The sequence below is a fragment of the Mobula birostris genome, chromosome 1, assembly GCF_030028105.1.
Source record: "Mobula birostris isolate sMobBir1 chromosome 1, sMobBir1.hap1, whole genome shotgun sequence".
NCBI classification, from domain to species: domain Eukaryota; kingdom Metazoa; phylum Chordata; class Chondrichthyes; order Myliobatiformes; family Myliobatidae; genus Mobula; species Mobula birostris.
The window spans coordinates 81,887,546-81,905,435 of NC_092370.1; the positions used below are offsets into that span (position 1 = coordinate 81,887,546).

Consider the following 17,890-nt stretch of genomic DNA (forward strand, 5'->3'; position numbering starts at 1 on the left):
TAACCTCCTCTCTCCTAGTCTCTTTAATTTGATTCCCACCCCCCAACCATTCTAGTTTAAAGTCACCTCAGTAGCCCTCGCAAATCTCCCCGCCAGGATGTTGGTCCCCCTAGGATTCAAGTGTAACCCGTCCTTTTTGAACAGGTTATACCTGCACCAGAAGAGGTCCCAATAAATAACAGATGGATTCCGTTTTTACAATTGTCTTTGTCAAAAATAACACGATATGGGAACCATACCTCCAAAGTATTATAATGAATGGCATTAAAAACATTTGAGGCAAAAAAGGAAGAACAATTACAGAAAGTAGAGAGAGAGAGAAAATTAGTTCTGCAGTTTGTAGAAGCAAATATAGAGAGTTAAGTCAGAATTTTTAATTTAATAATATTTTGGGAGCGCACAGCTGAGATATTCTAACCTGGGTATGGCTTGTAAGTTCAAGAATGGAAATCTGATTGGATGAGGACCGATCAATCAGGAGGGACGGACTATAGGGTTATGAATACCACTGGGCTAGGCATGCATCATTCACCATCCACTGGGCATCATCCCTGATGAAGATGGCAGAGTTTATCATCAAAACATTGGTTATAATCGATACCTATACCTGGGTGGAAGCCCAAGAAGAGTTTATTCAAAATTATATATTATTCTGGTTTAGATCTCATATTAAATATCATCTGCAGACATCCATATCTGTAAGTATCTACAAACCCCATTTCCAGAAAAGTTGGAATATTTTCCAAAATGCAATAAAAACAAAAATCTGTGATACGTTAATTCACATGAACCTTTATTTAACTGACAAAAGTACAAGGAAAAGATTTCCAATAGTTTTACTGACCAACTTAATTGTATTTTGTAAACATACACAAGTTTAGAATTTGATGGCTGCAACACACTCTACAAAAGTTGGGACAGAGGCATGTTTACCATTGTGTTACATCACCTTTCCTTTTAATAACACTTTTTAATCATTTTGGAACTGAGGATACTAATTGTAGTAGATTTGCAATTGGAAATTTTGTCCATTCTTGCTTGATATAGGCCTTCAGCTGCTCAACAGTCCGTGGTCTCCATTGTCTGATTCTCCTCTTCATGATGCGCCATACATTTTCAATAGGAGATAGATCTGGACTGGCAGCAGGCCAGTCAAGCACACGCACTCTGTGTCTACAAAGCCACACTGTTGTAGCCCATGCAGAATGTGGTCTGGCATTGTCCTGCTGAAATAAGCATGGACGTCCCGGGAAGAGACGTCGCCTTGATGGCAACAGATGTCTCTCTAAAATCCTAATATACGCCTCAGAGTCAATGGTACCTTCACATACATGCAACTCACTCATGCCGTGGGCACTGATGCAGCCCCATACCATCACAGATGCTGGCTTTTGCACCTTTCGCTGTTAACAATCTGGATGGTCGTTTTCATCTTCGGCACGGAGAACTCGACGCCTGTTTTTGTCCGAAAACTAGCTGAAATGTGGATTCATCTGACCACAGCACATGGTTCCACAGTCTTTCGGTCCATCTGAGATGAGCTTGGGCCAGAGAACTTGCCGGTGTTTCTGCATAGAGTTGATGTATGGCTTCCTCCTTGCGTAATACAGTTTCAAGTTGCATTTCTGGATGCCGGGATGGACTGTCTTGAATGACAATGGTTTTCCAAAGTACTCCCGAGCCCAGGTGGCTATAATTGTCACAGTAGCATGACGGTTTCTGAGGCAGTGCTGCCTGAGGGCTCGATCACGCACATTCAACAGTGGTTTCCGACCTTGACCTTTATGCACTGAGATGTCTCTGAATTCTCTGAATCTTTTCACAATATTATGTACTGTAGATGTTGAAAGACCTAAATTCTCTGCAATCTTGCGTTGAGAAATGTTCCTTTTGAACTGACTAACAATTCTCTCACGAATTTTGGCACAAAGGGGTGAGCCACAACCTATCTTTGCTTGCAAAGACTGAGCCTTTGATGGATGCTACTTTTATACCCAGTCATGACACCTCACCTGCTACCAATTAGCCTGCTTAATGTGGAGTCTTCCAAACCGGTGTTACTTGAATATTCTGTGCATTTTTCAATCTTACTTTAACTCTGTCCCAACTTTTGTTGAGTGTGTTGCAGCCATCAAATTCTAAATTTGTGTATATTTACAAAATACAATTAAGTTGGTCAGTAAAACTATTGAAAATCTTTTCTTTGTACTTTTGTCAGTTAAATAAAGGTTCGCGTGAACTAACATATCACAGATTTTTGTTTTTATTGCATTTTGGAAAATATCCCAACTTTTCTGGAAATGGGGTTTGTATATCAACAAATCAGTCTTCGTAGTGGAGGTATAAAGGCTTGGAAATTGGACATTGCTTCAATTGGATTCTTAATGTACTGTATGCTATACTTGTATCCAATGACAACCATGGCTACCAAGGTTGAAGTAATAGCACCCTGGCTTCTGTGATTGCAGTTTGAATTATCCCAACACTTGAGACTGACTATATTTGAATACAAAAGTACAGGTGAGTTGGTTATCTTCATTTGTTTATTATTTGTGAGCTGCAGTGCCAACTTGAAGTCTCAGAGGCAGCTTCCTTATCATGGAGGAGTTGGGAGGACTGGGATGGTGGTGGGATAACGTGGAGGAAGAGTGCTAATTCAAGCAGCTGCAATGTTAGCTGAAGTTCTTGGCAATTATGTTGAGGGGAGGATGGAACCTGAAACAAGAAGGTTTGCTGCTTTGTAAGGCAAACATAAGGATTTGATGCTTACTTTTTCAGAATGCAGCAATCCTTTAAGAGTTGCAAGAACTATACTACAGAATGTATGGCACTTAGGCTCCGTCCACACTAGACCGGATAATTCTAAAAACGCCGGTTTTGCGTAAAAACGATAGGCATCCACACCAGGCACTTTTGAAAATACCTCCATCCATATTAAAACGGGTACTTGGCTGAATCTTGTCCTACTGGGCATGCGCAAGCCACACAGAAAACAAGTGAAGAGGAAACGGTATATTTGGTGCTCGTTTGTCCAAAAACATTTCCTGCAGCCATAGTCTCTTCACTGATGAAAGGGACGGCAATTACGGCTAAATGCAATCAGGCTTGTTACTGGGCAAAAGTGAAATTTGCTGTTACCTCATTTGTTTGCCTTTACTTTTGCCATGTCTTTGTGTACTATTTTGTTGTATTTAACATGTGCAATAAAACGAGTTGCTGGGCAAAAGTGACAGTTGCACTTATTGAATGTTTGCACAAGCAATACATTCATAAAGCTCCTTGTTAAATGTATAAAACATGTCTGCATCAGTGTTATCTTGTATTTCCATACAATGTTACATTAGGCTGTTACACATTTATTTTCAGATATTGTTGTTGTGGTGTTGGAGGTTGTGTTCAAGAAAACAATGAAATGCTGCGCTGCCACCACCATTTGTTCCGGCATGTCATGACAGTGTTTTTAAAATTAGCTGGTTACCCTGTACACACTACAATGGCCAACCGGCGTTTTCAGATTTAAACACTCTGGAGAGTGTTTTAGAAAAGCTCTGTTTTCGAGGGAGGAAAACGCCACTTCACTGTGGATGGAGGATCAAAACGAAGAGAAAAAGCTTCGGTTACGGATTTATCCGGTCTAGAGTGGACGTAGCCTTAGTGTGCTCATTTGCAATCACATTTTATTAAATAGGTCTGGAGAAGGTGTTAAGATGTCTTTTGTTTTGTTCATGCATTGTAGGCTCATAGGGAGGAGCTCTAACCAGCACTGCAGGCTGCAGACTTTCTTTCTGTATAGAGTGGTTGGTTGTATTCCAACCATCCCCTTGGAGAACTTCTCTATGTTGTAAACAAGCACACAGACACAAATTTTAAGGCCATTAGGTTATAAACAAACCCATATACCCCAATTTTAAGGCCATTAGGCACTTATTGACAATTCTTTGCTTGTGGCTTGGATCGTTTAAAAGAAAAATCAGATTACCCTTTCAATCTTTTATTATGTTTTTTTGGTTTGCTGTGGTAGAAAAAGTAAATTAATTATATTGGACAGTATTGTGTTCCTATGAAATAACTCTTCACTTGCCAAGATTCCACAGAGCAAATCCTATAGAACTTCCCCAGGGGCTTGCTGCATATTTGTAATTCACTGGAATGACATGCTTATTCTAATGAACGGCTTGCTCTGATCACTTGAGGGAAGTGAATGTATATAAAATCATCTTATTGTCCAAGTATCTTCAACTAGGTGATGTCCCCTGGAAATTCTGAATAAAACAATAAAAACATATTCCATAAAGGTGTTATTCCCCGAAACAGCTTATGTCAAGGATATTCCATTGTAGGTTGAAAAACCTTTGGATGTATCTGAGGCAGTGGAACAATATTCTCTTGGCGAATGGGAAAGACTTTTTGCAATTTTTTTTATTGAATATGTTTTTCTCACAGTATCATTTCAAGTTAAGATTCCAGGTAAATAGGTCAATGTGCTTTGCCTTTCTTCTTGGTTGTTAGGATGCTTGTTTGTGTATGATTTGAGAAATTAATATATTTAAAGGAAGTTGTTGACAGAATTCTTTTAACCAAATCTAGGAAGAAGTGATGGGATGAAGGAAAAGCTGATTCCATTAATACAAGGACCTTCAGACACAAGAGATTTGCATAAGAGCAAATGGCTGAATGAAAGTAGGAAACCAGAGTCTCTTTTAGCTCCTGACCTGCTTGCTTTCACTATCCAGATTCCTCTGCACATGGACAGCTATCACAGCTCTGGTAAGAATTAACTCTGGATATTCTACTTTTCTTCTTTTGGGAACTTCTATCATGATAATAGATGAGCACCATTTTATTTCAAGGTATTTATGAATGACAACCCTGATACAAGTTGCACGTGTACCATCTGATGAAATTATGAACATTAATCACTATATTAATCATAAATACACTCAACTCAGCCCAACATTGTTTATTATGCAGATTTAAAATTAATATCTGCTGAATGAAGTAACATTTTTGTCAAACATGAAGAATATAATTGTTCTCTTCTTACATTACATGTTCTCTGTTTCATGCTGACAGTAGATAAAGGAGCAAAGAGCTGGAATGAATTTTAATCTTTTGGGAATTTATTTTATGTAATTTTCAACTCTTGTCCAATATGTAATTCTTGGGTCTAAAAGAAGATTTAAGTAAATTGATGTGGACTATGTAAATACTACTGAAGTTGTACATGATTACAAAAATGAAACCATTATGAAAACGATAGGTTTTAGGAGATTAGATACTGGAGCCCATTTGGAAAATAACATTGTTATATTTGAGAGCCATGTTTTAAAAGAACAGTTAATTAAAGTGTGGGCTTATCAATGTGACTGTTATCATCTAATAAAACTGAAAATTCACCAAATGCCATGGAAACAATGGAAAGAGTTCATTTCAATGACGTTTTGTCAGAATGGGTGCCATTTGAACAAATTTTAATGCTGTTCTGATATTTTTTTTTTACCAATAATAGGTTAGTCAGATTTTATTAAAATTGTAGAATTAATGTGTTTCGCGTATCTGTCTTTTAGTGTAATATTGTCCACAACGTTTCTGGAAACATAGATTCATTTCTTAGCTCTATCTATTCAAGATTGTTCTGTAACAAATAGGATCTTCACCAAATTGAGCTTTAACACTTCATACAAAAAACTACATCCAATTTTCTGATAACAGAAACCAACTTGGTCTTAGCAGAATGTTGCAAATTTTAGTCATTTTGTTCAACTTGATGACTGTTGTTTACACTACTTTGTGTTCAGTATAGTTATAGAGCAATGTCTCACACAATATGTCAGTTATTGATTTGGGAGTGGTGTATATACTTGGGCTCACACCAGTTAATTGTACAGCAATCTTCAAGATCCATCATTGTTTAACTGATATGTCAGCCAAAATAATGTTTTAAATTTTGAAGGATTGGAATTAATTTTTTTTTGGATTGCAATTATAACATGTTTCCTGTAAGTTACAAAGAAACTGTTGTTATTAGAGGGATGTTTTGGTGAATCCACAAAATTAATTAATACAACAATGAATGCTTCAGATATGTTGTTGGAAATATTAGTGATATTTTTAGCCTGAGGAACTATGTTCTACAATACCGCTAGTATGACTTGAACTGGAATTAAGCATTTTAAGATCAATTGCATATCTCCTGATTTGGCTTGGTATTAATTTTATTGTTTTAATGTTTTTATGATGCACTTTGTTATGGTAAAGGTCTGAGGTAAATGGAAGGTCTTACTGCTGTGTATATTTAAAATTGAATGACCTTTCTCCTTCCTGTTTTTGAAATTCTTATTGTTATTTTCAGTTCCTGATGCTCTTCTTCCCAATCTCTAGGGCTTCTAGGGCCAAAGTCCTCTGAAACAGGGATTCCCAACCTTTTTATGCCATGGACCCCTTCCATTAACCGAAGGGTCTGTGCACCTCAGGTTGGGAACTTCTGCTCTTTTATTGGAAGTCCTAAATTCTGCTATTTGATCATCCTGAATTTAAAGACCCTACCAGCAGGGGCTGTTTCTTCAGCTGACTAAAACCTAAACTGTGGTATTCCCTTTGGAAAATCCTTACCTGTTCTTCTGGTCTTGATCTGAAATACTAACAAACCATTTACCTTCATGGATATTACTCGACATACTGAGTTCCTCCAGCTTTTTGGTTTACTGTTTGTTGGAGAGGTAATCTCATGAACAATCATTCTGCTTTGATATTTCCTTATGTGGCTAATTTGTATGTATTTGATAATGCTATTCTGAACCCATGAGAATGTCCAGTAGCATAGAGGCACTCTGTGATTATAGGTTGCTGTCGTTTACTTCAATCAGCTGTTTGAGGACACTTAAAATATCACAGTAATTGAAACCTGCAGTTGTAATGAAGCCACTTGATCTGCTGCATTTTACTAGCTATTTAAAGGAGCAGTTACAATTGCATCGTTTGTTTTTTCAGATCCCTGTATCCCCAACTCCCTTTTAAAGTACTTATGGATCAAATTCCATCATATTTTCAGGTGGAGTGTCCAGATCACAATTACTTTCTCAGTGAAAACAAAATCTCCTTAATTTTGTTTTTGTGATTTTCGCAGTGGTTTAATTTAGGGCTGCTGGTGATTAACCTAGTGAGAGAAGGGAAGAGTTTTTCTTTTTTAGAACTTCTGTTGATGATATTTAAAATCTGTATCAAATCATCTCCTATTTTTTACTATTTGAATAACAAGCTGTAAGTTTTCCATTCTTGCTTCAAGGTCTGGTACAAGACAAAAACAGTCTGGGATGCTGGGATGTTGAACAAAAATAAAACACTGGACAAATGTGTTGAGCAGCATATAGTGTATGTTGATATTTGTGGTTGAAGCCATGAATCAGGTGTGGTAGAAGAGTGGAATACAGGACTAAAAAAAACAAGGTTGTGAGCTTGTCCATATGATAGAAAGTTAATTTTAAATAATTTAGTATTTTTGGAATAAAAAGTTAGTTTCTGTTGGGGTGAATATGAAAGCACAGACTTACTGTAAACCACAACTCCACCCCACACCTCTTCTCTGTTGACATGTGATGCTCAGAATGGGCTGCAGTACTCTTGTGGAAGTCTAATCAGTGTTTTATGAAATTTTAATATGATCTCAAGGAAACGGCACATCTCTGCACTGAACTCAATTGTCTTTGCAGTGTGCAAAAGAACTTATATGGCACAGGCACCACTTCTAACAAAGATTGATAAAGGCAGTAACAAGAAGAGAAATACGGATATTCCCATTGAGCATTGCATTTTTTTTCACGTTTGGCTTTTGATTACTTTCGCATGAACATAACTTCCCATGTGCCAATGTAGCTTCAACACACAAAGAACGAACAAACAATCAATCAGGAGTATTAATTGCAACTTTCAAAAGCTCTTTAGTACAACAAAACAGTTCAGATATTTTAGCTGTGTCTTCAAATCAGAATTATGTTTAATATCCTTGCAAGCAACATACGTCATGAAAAGAATACATGACGATAATATTGAAAAAATAAGTAAATCAATTAAAGTAAGTACATATATATATTAAATAGTTAAATTAAAAATAGTGCAAAATTAGAAATAATAAAAAAGTGAGTCCCTTGTCCATTTGTCCCTCCCCACAGATCTCCCTCCTGGCACTTATCTTTGCAAGCAGAACAAATGCTACACCTGCCCGTACATCTTCTACCTCACTACAGGTGTCCCCCGCTTTTCGAACATTCGCTTTACGAAACCTCACTGTTACGAAAGACTTACATTAGTACCCTGTTTTCGCTTTCAGAAGGTGTTTTCACTGTTACGAAAAAAAAGCAGCGCGCGATAAAAAGTCAGCACACGCCCCGAGCAGCCGCTCTCCCCCGGATTCGGAACGGCATTGCTTAACCACGTTGCATTGAGCAGCCATTAGCAAGATGAGTACTGAGGTATCGGAAAAGCCTGAAAGAGCTCGTAAGGGTGTTACACTTAGCATAAAACTAGACATAATTAAGCGTTTCGATCGTGGTGAACGAAATAAGGACAACGTGAGTTTGGCTTGTGGAAGCTGACGAACATGATGTTGAAGAGGTTTTGGCATCCCATGACCGAGATCTGATAGATGAAGAGCTGATGCAATTGGAAGAAAAAAGGATAACAATTGAAACCGAATGCAGTAGTGAAATGAATGTGAAGCAACTGCATGAGATTTTCGCTGCAATGATAAAGTACGACTTTAATTTTCAAAGGGTACGTAGATTTAGGGGATATTTACAAGATGGTTTGAGTCCTTACAAAGAACTGTGTGATAGAAAAATGCGCGAGGCTCAGCAGTCAAGCAAGCCTTCCACATCAGCCACAGCAGATGACGAACCTCGACCTTTGACATCGCGGCGGGCAGAGATAGAAGATGACCGGCCTGCTCTAATGGAAACAGACGATGACGAGATGACACCCCAGTGTCCCACCACCCCAACCCCCAGGCCATGGACAGATACCGATTTGCGGAGAATGCAGCGGTAGCCGGGGGGCACACAGCACATCTTTAAGAAAAAGCTGAAATAAACATGCTAATTAATTAGGTGCCGCCCGACACGTAATTGTCGGCCCAGATCAGAGACGATGCAATCGGAAATCGGCACTGATCTGGGCTGACAATTACATGTCAGGCGGCACCTAATTAATTAGAATGTTTGTTTCGGCTTTTTTCTTAAAGATGTACTGTGTGCCTCCCGGCTACCGCTGCACCCCTGCATGCTTCATGGATCGGTATCGGTTGGTGGCCCGGAGGGTGGGGGCAACTGCACCACCCAACCTGCGACGACTCAGCCTAACACACCATCATCAGTGTGCTTGGCGCTGAACCAATTCCGGTAAGTGATACTACACTGTACATACATTATTTCTACTTTATATCAGCTGTGTATTTTTACGTGTTATTTGGTATGATTTAGCAGTTTCATAGCTTAAAGATTACTGGACAGTGCTTGCGCCGTGTTTTTGCCAACAGCACTTGTGTGAGATTTTCTGCCGACGGCGCTTGCGTGAGATTTTCGCTACGGAGAACAGTTCAGTAATGATTGTGGAAAAGTATTTCTACTTTATATAGGCTGTGTATTTTTCATATCATTCCTGCTTTTGCTATATGTTACTGTTATTTTAGGTTTTATGTGTTATTTGGCATGATTTGGTGGGTTATTTTTGGGTCTGCGAATGCTCTCAAAATTTTCCCATGTAAATAAATTGTAATTGCTTCTTCGCTTTACGACATTTCGGCTTACGAACCGTTTCATAGGAACGCTCTACCTTCGGATGGCAGGGAAAACCTGTACCATTCAGGTCCCCAACAGTTCTTCCTAGAGAGGCAACACTTCACCTGTGAGTCCGTTGGCATCATGTACTGTATCTGATGCTCCCGGTGTGGCCTCCAGTACAGTGGTGAGATCCGACATAGATTGGCACACCACTTCACTGAGCATCTGTGCTCCAGCCACCCATTTTAATTCTACTTCCCATTCCCATTCCGACATGTCAGTCCATGGCCTCCTTGACTGTTGTAATGAGGCTACACTCAGTGTGGAGGAGCAACACCTTATATACCGTTTGAGTAGCCTCCAGCCTGATGGCATGAACATCGATTTCTTGAACTTCCAATAACATCCCCCCCTTCACCATTCCCATTCCCCTCTCTCACCTTATTTCCTTACCTGGCCATCACCTTCCTTTGGTGCTCCTCCCCATTTTCTTTATTTCATGGCCATCTGATCTCTCCTATCAAACTCCCCATTCTCCAGCCCTGTATCTCTTTCATCAATCAACTTCCCAGCTCTTTACTTCATTCCTTCTCCCTTCCTGGTTTCACCTATCACCTTGATTCTTCCTCCCCTCCACCTTCTTACTCTGACTCCTTGTCTTCTTTTTCTCCGGTCTTGATGAAGGGTCTCAGCCCGAAACATCATCTGTACTCTTTTCCATGGATGATGCATGCCATGCTGAGTTCCTGCAGCATTCTGTGTGTGTTGCAAAAAAAAGTGAAGTGGTGTTCATGGGTTCAATGTCCATTTAGGAATCAGATGGCAGAGGGGGAAGAAGCTGTTCCTGAATCACTAGGTGTGTGTGCCTTCAGGCTTCTGTATCTCCTTCCTGATGGTACCAATAAGAAGGCATGCCCTTAATAATGGATGCCACCTTTCTGAGGCACTGCTCCTTGAAAAGAATAGAACAGAGTTCCGTCTGAAATTTGTAAATCTCTTTTAGGAGAACTACGAGATGGTTATTGTTGATGAATAGCGAGGGCAGCTTTGAAAGACTACTACACATATGTTTGTAGTAATTTAATAGGATATTTTGCTCATCTAGTCTGAAATTTACTTTGTATTTTCTAGATAGAGCAGCAATGGAGCTTTAATCACAGCCTGATAATAATCAATAAGATTTATTTTATTCTGGAAAAGTAATTATAGAATATGAGGGATATTTCTAAGAGAGAAATGCACAGTAAAATATAATTATCTCCATGTTAAAAAAGATTTCTCTATCCACATCTCCACCTTTGCTTGCCTTTGGATTGAGTTAAAGATGACACCATTTAAAAGGATAAACCTTCAACAAATGTAGTTTTTACATTGCTTTCTGGGTTATAGTAGATTTCCCTACAGATGGAATTGCTGGAAATTTTCTGTTATCAGACTATTGAATGGTTCCCTAGTATGATAAAATTGACTCTTGACCTCATAATCTCCCTCATTATGACCTTAAATCTCACTGTTGACATGCACTGTATTTCTGTATAACTGCAACCATTTATTCTGTGCTTTGCTCTTGTTTACTTCAGTGAAATTATCTGTATGAACACTTTGCAATGCAAGATTTTCACTGTACTTCAATAAATGTGGCAACAATAAATTATTGTACTAATTTCTGTATTTTATATTATTTCAGTTTTCAGCATCTGTATTTTTTAAATTTTCATATAGGGATTGTGGTTTTGGGCTGCAGAGATGCACTGATATATAGAGGATGCTTGTTTTCTGTTATTGAATCAATGATTGAATAAGTAGATTCAAAACTGCAAATAATTGAATTCAATTCTCGCAATCTCAAATGTAGGAGGGCTGGTAGAATGTGGTGAAACACTCAAAATGACACGAGGGATCTGGACAAGATTGATTCATGGACACAATTTTTGGAGATGAAAATCCAAGCATGAAGATCCATAAATGAGAATTATATGCAGCCTCTTGTACTGCACAAAAAATACTGAATCAATGGAGTTTGACTAACTAGAGGATAGGTGGGATGACATCTGGACGGATGGTAAACTTAACACTTACTGTGGCCAAATGTGGAAAAGCAGTAATCAATAGATACAATGGAATGTTAGGCTATAGTGCCAAATTAGTCAAGTATAAATCTGAGATTATATTCATCTGATATCATTATAATGTTCTTGTTTGGACTTTTTCTTGAATACCACATGTTCTGCTCACCAGAAGGCAGATCTTGTCAGAGAATGCGGTTAAGAGGGAAATAGATCAGCCATGATGGAATGGTGGTGCAGACTCGATGGACTGAATAGACCAATACTCCTATGTCTTATAGTCTAGGTTATAATTTTAGCGTTGTTCATTAGGAAAACTTGCACTCGACATCCATAAAGGGGGTGAATGAGAGAGAATATTGTAGACCTCATAAGGAATCTGCTGGAGGAACTCAGTGGATCAAGCAGCATCCATAGGAGGAAAGGAATTGTTGACAGTCTGTGGAAGTCCTGATCACCATTTAATCTGTACTACGATTGGGCAGGAAGAAGGAGGGAAGAAGTGCCCAGTAACGGCTGATTGGTTGCCTAAATGAAAGTGGATGCAGAAACCCAGGAGGTGGCTTTGATTGAATGGAAGACTTTTAGGTTGTTTTCTCTGGAGTGGTAGAGGCTGAAGAAGACGTGATAAAGAATTTGTAAGGTTATGAGCAGTTTACGTAGAATAAACAGCTGTATCGTCTTTGCAGGGTCGAAATGTTTAATATTAGAGGGCATGCATTTAAGGTGAGAGTGAGTTTGTTCAAAAGAGATGTGCGGCAGAAGTTTATTATGCAGGATGCCAGGTGTGCCAAGGTGATAGTAGAGGCAAATAAAATAGAGGGTCTTTAGAGCCTCTCAAATAGCCACATAAATATGGAATGAATGAAGGAATATGGTCTTGTGTAGGTAGAAAGGACTGGTTTAGTGGGTTGTTAATTACTAGTTTAATTAATTTGGCACAATATTGTGGGCCAAATGACCTATTCCTATGCTGTACTCTTAGTGTTCTAAAACATACACTAGATTTCAAGATTTAAGATCAGTTAATGTCGGGGCCGGCTGGTGGTGCAATGACATCAGCGCCAGACTCTGGAATGGAGATTCCCGGGTTCGAACCCATTCGGGTCCGCTCCCAAGTACGCTTTCCATCCATGCCGGTTTGAGAGTTGAGATCGCAACTCGACCTTGTAAAATAAAAGGGTAAAATACTACAAAATGTCTGTATGAGGAGTGGTGCACCACACAGTCTCTCTCTCTCGCTCCGCACCTTGTAAAGGCATGAAAAAGATATCATCCCGCCAACATCGCACAGGGACGCATGCACGCAGACGCACACGCACGCACACACAAAAAAAAAGATTGGTTAATGTAATTTCCAGTACACGAGTGTAAAGGAGAATGAAATAATTCTTACTCCGGATCCGACGCAGCACAAAAAAACACAATACGAAGAAGAGCACAACAATAAAAAGACACAATAAATATAAATACCTAAGATAGCTTGTATACATAGATTGATTATATGTCTATAAAGTGATGCTAGGCACAGGAGTGACAGTACATACGGAAGTGTTAAAGTAGTCCTTACAGAACAGTGCCTGAATTGAACTTGAACTCTGGAATGCCCCGAACTGTCACAGCATCATGCTAACTGCTATCCCACTGTGGTGCACGGTGGATTATTTAGAGATTCATCTTCGAGTCTGAATGAATATGCTACAGTTGTCATCAACTTCATCAAAATCTGTGTGGATGAATGTGTGCCTCTGGGAACATACCGGACATACCCAAATCAAAAACAGCAGATGAACCAGGAGATTCGTAGTCTATTGATGGCTAGACCCGTTGCATTCAAGACCAGTGATCCAGAACTTTACAAGAAGTCTGTGTATGATCTATGGAAAAAATGAAAATACAATTCCAATTGAGGTTAGAGACAGAATCAGATGCACATCAGCTCTGGCATTTTTTGCAGGCCATTACTTCCTACAAAGTGAAACCTAACAACATGAATGGCAGAGATGCTTCACTCCCAGATGAGAATAAAGCTGCATCTGTGTGAATCCCTGCAGCATCCGGTGACCCGGTGATCTCTGTCCCGGAAGTGGATGTCAGAACAAGAGGGGCCTGATGGTGTACCTGGAAGAGCTCTAAAAGCCTGTGCCAATTAACTATTGAAAGTGTTGAAGGACATCTTCATTCTCTCATGCTGCAGTCAGAGGTACCCACCTGCTTCAAAAGAGCGACACCATTCCAATGCCCAAGAAGAACAGGGTGAGCTGCCTCAACAACTACCGCCTAGTGGCACTCGCATCCACTGTGATGCGGTGCTTTAAGAAATTGGTCATGGCTAGATCAACTCTTGTCTCAGAAAGGACCTGGACCTGCTGGAATTTGCATATTGACACAATAGGTCTACAGCAATGCAATCTCACTGGGTCTCCATGAGGCCTTGGATCACCTGGAAATAGTTATACTTGCTTCAGGCTGCCGATTATTGACTACTGCTCAATCATACCTTCAGTTTCTATCAACAATCTCCAAAACATGGCCTCTGTACCTCCCTCTGCAACTGGATCCTTGATTCCTCAGAGGGAGTCCACGGTCTGTGTGGATTGGAAGTAACGTCTCCTCCTTGTTGACAACACTGGTGTACTTCAAGAATGTGTGCCTAGCCCACTATTCTGCTCTCTCTGCACCCACGACTGTGTAGCTAGGTACAGATTAAAAGACATCTATAAATTTGCTGATGACACAACTACTGGGCACAACTTCAGATGGTGACGACGAGGTGTACTGGAGTGAGATAGGTCAGCTGGTTGAGTGGTGTCACAACAACAACCTTGCACTCAACATCACTAAGACCAAGGAATTGATTGTGGACTTCAGGAAGGGGAAGTGATAGAACACACCAGTCCTCTTTGAGGGGTCATCAGTGGAGAGTGTGAGCAATTTTGAGTTCCTGCCTGTCAACATCTCTGAGGAAGGGGAGGGAGGGAGAGAGAGGTGGGGGGAGAGGGAGAGGGACTCTGTGACTGTCTTCAGGAACAGCTTCTTCCCCAACACCATCAGATTCCTGAATGGACAGTGAACCCACAAGTATCTCCTTAGTATGTTTCCCTCTCTTTTTGCACACACTTATTTCATTTATTTTTATATATACTTCACATTGTTATTTATTGGTTTTATTACTATATATTGCAAAGTACTGCTGCTGCAAAACAACAAATTTCATGACATATGCTGGTAATATTAAATCCGATTCTGATAATTTTGTAAACCTCTTTAAGATACCCAAAGGTTTTACTGATCGTTGGTTATATTTTGCTGCATCTAGCTCGCTGCTGGTTTTTAGAGGGCTCTAAAAGTCAGCCATGTCACTTTGAAACAGTAGTTATACATCAGCCAGACCAGGTTGGTTGCAGGTTTTCTTATTCTGAAAAGTATTGATGACTTTTTGTTGGATGTTAATTACAATAAGCAGTTTGCAAGGTTACTTTTTCCATAGATTTATTGAACATAATATCGCAATCTTACCTTGATAGTGGTTAAATGTTCTGCGTTGTAGGCTGCCCAACCTTTTTAGCTGCAGGTCACCGGTTGTGAATGGAAATCTGATGCAGAGAATGATATGCTTGATTGAAGTAGTATGAAGAACTGCAATACAGAAGCATTATTTAACTTCTCACAACAGGGCCATTAGCAGGATCTTTGACTCCAATAAATGTAGCAGTTAATGTCAGTTACATACGGAAAATTAAGCAGTTTAAACTAGTTCCTGACAAATTTCAGAATCATTATCACTTTCTTATTTGATGTGAAATTTGGTGTTTGCTGCAGCAGTTCAGTGCAAAGACATTAAATTACTTTAACTACAGAATAAATAATTAGTGCAAAAATGAGGTAATGTTCATGGGTTCATGGACCATTCATAAATTTTATAGCATTTAAGCACATTAACTGAGCCCTAGCCAAATTATAAGCTGTAGCTTTTTAATATTTGTAAATTTTTGCTAATTTTCAAAGTTCCCAGTACATTTATTATCGAAGTATGTATACATTATACAACCTTGAGATTCGTCTCCTTACAGTCAGCCACAAAACAAAGAAACTCGATAGAATCCGGTCAAACAAAAGAAGACTCAAACACCCAATCAGTTGAGAGAAAAAAAAACAAATTGTGCAAATAATAAAAGTATGCAAATAGCATTCAGAACTGAATTTCAATGGAAGTGAACTAGTTGCAGGCCATCACCTCAGTTCAGTGCAGAGACAAATCAACCTCGCAGGGCAGCAAGCTGAAGTTCAGTGCAGAGATGAGTAAGCCTCACCAAATAGTGAGCTGAACACCAGCCCGATGCCCGCTTCCGGCCTCAACACCCTGCCCGTTTCAATCTGGCCTGGTGCTTAAATCATCCAAACCTCAGGCTGTTCCAAGCTCTCAGACCCAGAACCTCGCCTTGGTTCTGCCACATCGAATTGCTTCTAAGTTTGCTCCAGCAAAGGCCAAACTTTGGCTCATTCCCCTCTCTCTGGCCAGGTCCTGTGCCTCATTTAGACCTGAATATACTTCACCACAATGACCTGCACCTTCGAGGCTTCAGTTCCCACCGCAAAAATGCCAGGTTGTATAGGCGGTTCAAGAGCTCAACTCTAACAGGGAAGATACAGGCTATTGTTTGCAGGGATCGTTTAGCAGAAGAAAGTGTGATTAATAAAGTATTCAGTTGTTTTCTTTATTTTATTTGCCACCAGCAAGTAGTCGCTGAGCTTCACCAGCACCATCTTAAACCAGAAGATTTAATATCTTTTCCTCACTTCTCCTTTCTGCTGTGCTATTCCTCAAAATATGGTACAGTTAAACCATATGTTGGATATTACCAATTATGGTAAGGATGAGCTGTGGGTTTGGAACAAACTAAGTGGTTACTTTATCATAACAGTAGACTTGTTTAGTCGCAATAGTTTATTTTCAGTTCAGTGATCCATCTAGCAAATTTTTGTACTCGTCTCCACTATTTTCTGTAGCACCCCCACAACCTGTGCAAAAGATAGTCTTTTAAATTACTATAGAAGAAATTCTGATATCGAAACAACTTTTTGATCATGAACACGAGCAAGTCTGCAGATGCTTGAAATCCAAAGCAATACATATAAAATGCTGGAGGAACTCTGCAGGTCAGGCAGCATCTATGAAAATGAACGAACAGTCAATGTTTTGAGCTGAGACCCTTCTTCAGGACTGAGAAGGAAGGGGGAAGATGCCAGAATAAAAAGGTGGGGGGAGGGGAAGGAAGCTAGCTGGAAGGTGATAGGTGAAGTCAGGTGGATGGGAAAAGTCAAGAGCTGGAGAAGAAGGAATCAGATAGGAGAAAGGGAAGGAAGATGGAACCCAGAAGTAATAGGTGAGAAGAGATGAAATGTCAGAGGTGGGAATTTTACTGGAAGGAGAAATTGATATTCATGCCTTCAGGTTGGAGGCTCCCCAGATGGAATATAGGGTGTTGCTTCTTCACTCTGAGGGTGACTTCATCTTGGCAAAAGAGGAGACCTGGACCAACACGTCAGAATGGGAATGGGAATTAAAATATTTGGCCACTGGGAAGTCCTACTTGTGGTGGATGATGAAGCGGTGCCTGACGAAACAGTCTGCCAATTTAAGCAGGTCTCATCAATGTAGAGGAGACCACATCTGGAGCACTGGACAAAATAGACAACTCCAGCAGATTCACAGATGAAGTGTTGCCTCACCTGGAAGGACTGTTTGGGGCCATAAATGGAGGTGAGGAAGGCATTATACGGGTGGATGTAGCACTTGGGCAGCTTACAGGGATAAGTGCCAGCAGAGACATTGGTGGAGAGGAACAAATGGACAAGGGAATTGCACAGGGAGCGATCTCTGCAGAAAGTGGGGGTGGGGGGGGAGCAGAGAGGGAGGTAAAGATATGTTTAGTGGTAGAATCCTTTTGGAGATAGCAGAAGGTGTGGAGGCTGGTGGGGTGATGAGCACAAGAGGAACTCTTATCACTTTTACAGCTGTGGGAAGATGGGGTGAGTGTGGAAATGGAG

General features: G+C 39.9%; 1 protein-coding gene across 14 annotated transcripts in view; it reads left to right on the forward strand.

The window, feature by feature from the left end:
- LOC140197714 (intermembrane lipid transfer protein VPS13B-like) overlaps positions 1-17,890 on the forward strand; it is a 1,066,299-nt gene that overhangs the window by 376,133 nt on the left and 672,276 nt on the right. For 13 of the 14 annotated variants that reach the window (XR_011886009.1, XM_072258131.1, XM_072258103.1 and 10 more), the window contains exon 19: positions 4,588-4,767. Coding sequence is in view for 13 of the 14 variants with exons in the window: in XM_072258131.1 (XP_072114232.1) it covers positions 4,588-4,767 (180 nt within the window). In the remaining variant the exon portion in view is untranslated. Of the gene's footprint in view, positions 1-4,587; positions 4,768-8,326; positions 9,024-17,890 lie in introns of those variants that run through there. The other variant, XM_072258178.1, reaches the window with a different exon arrangement.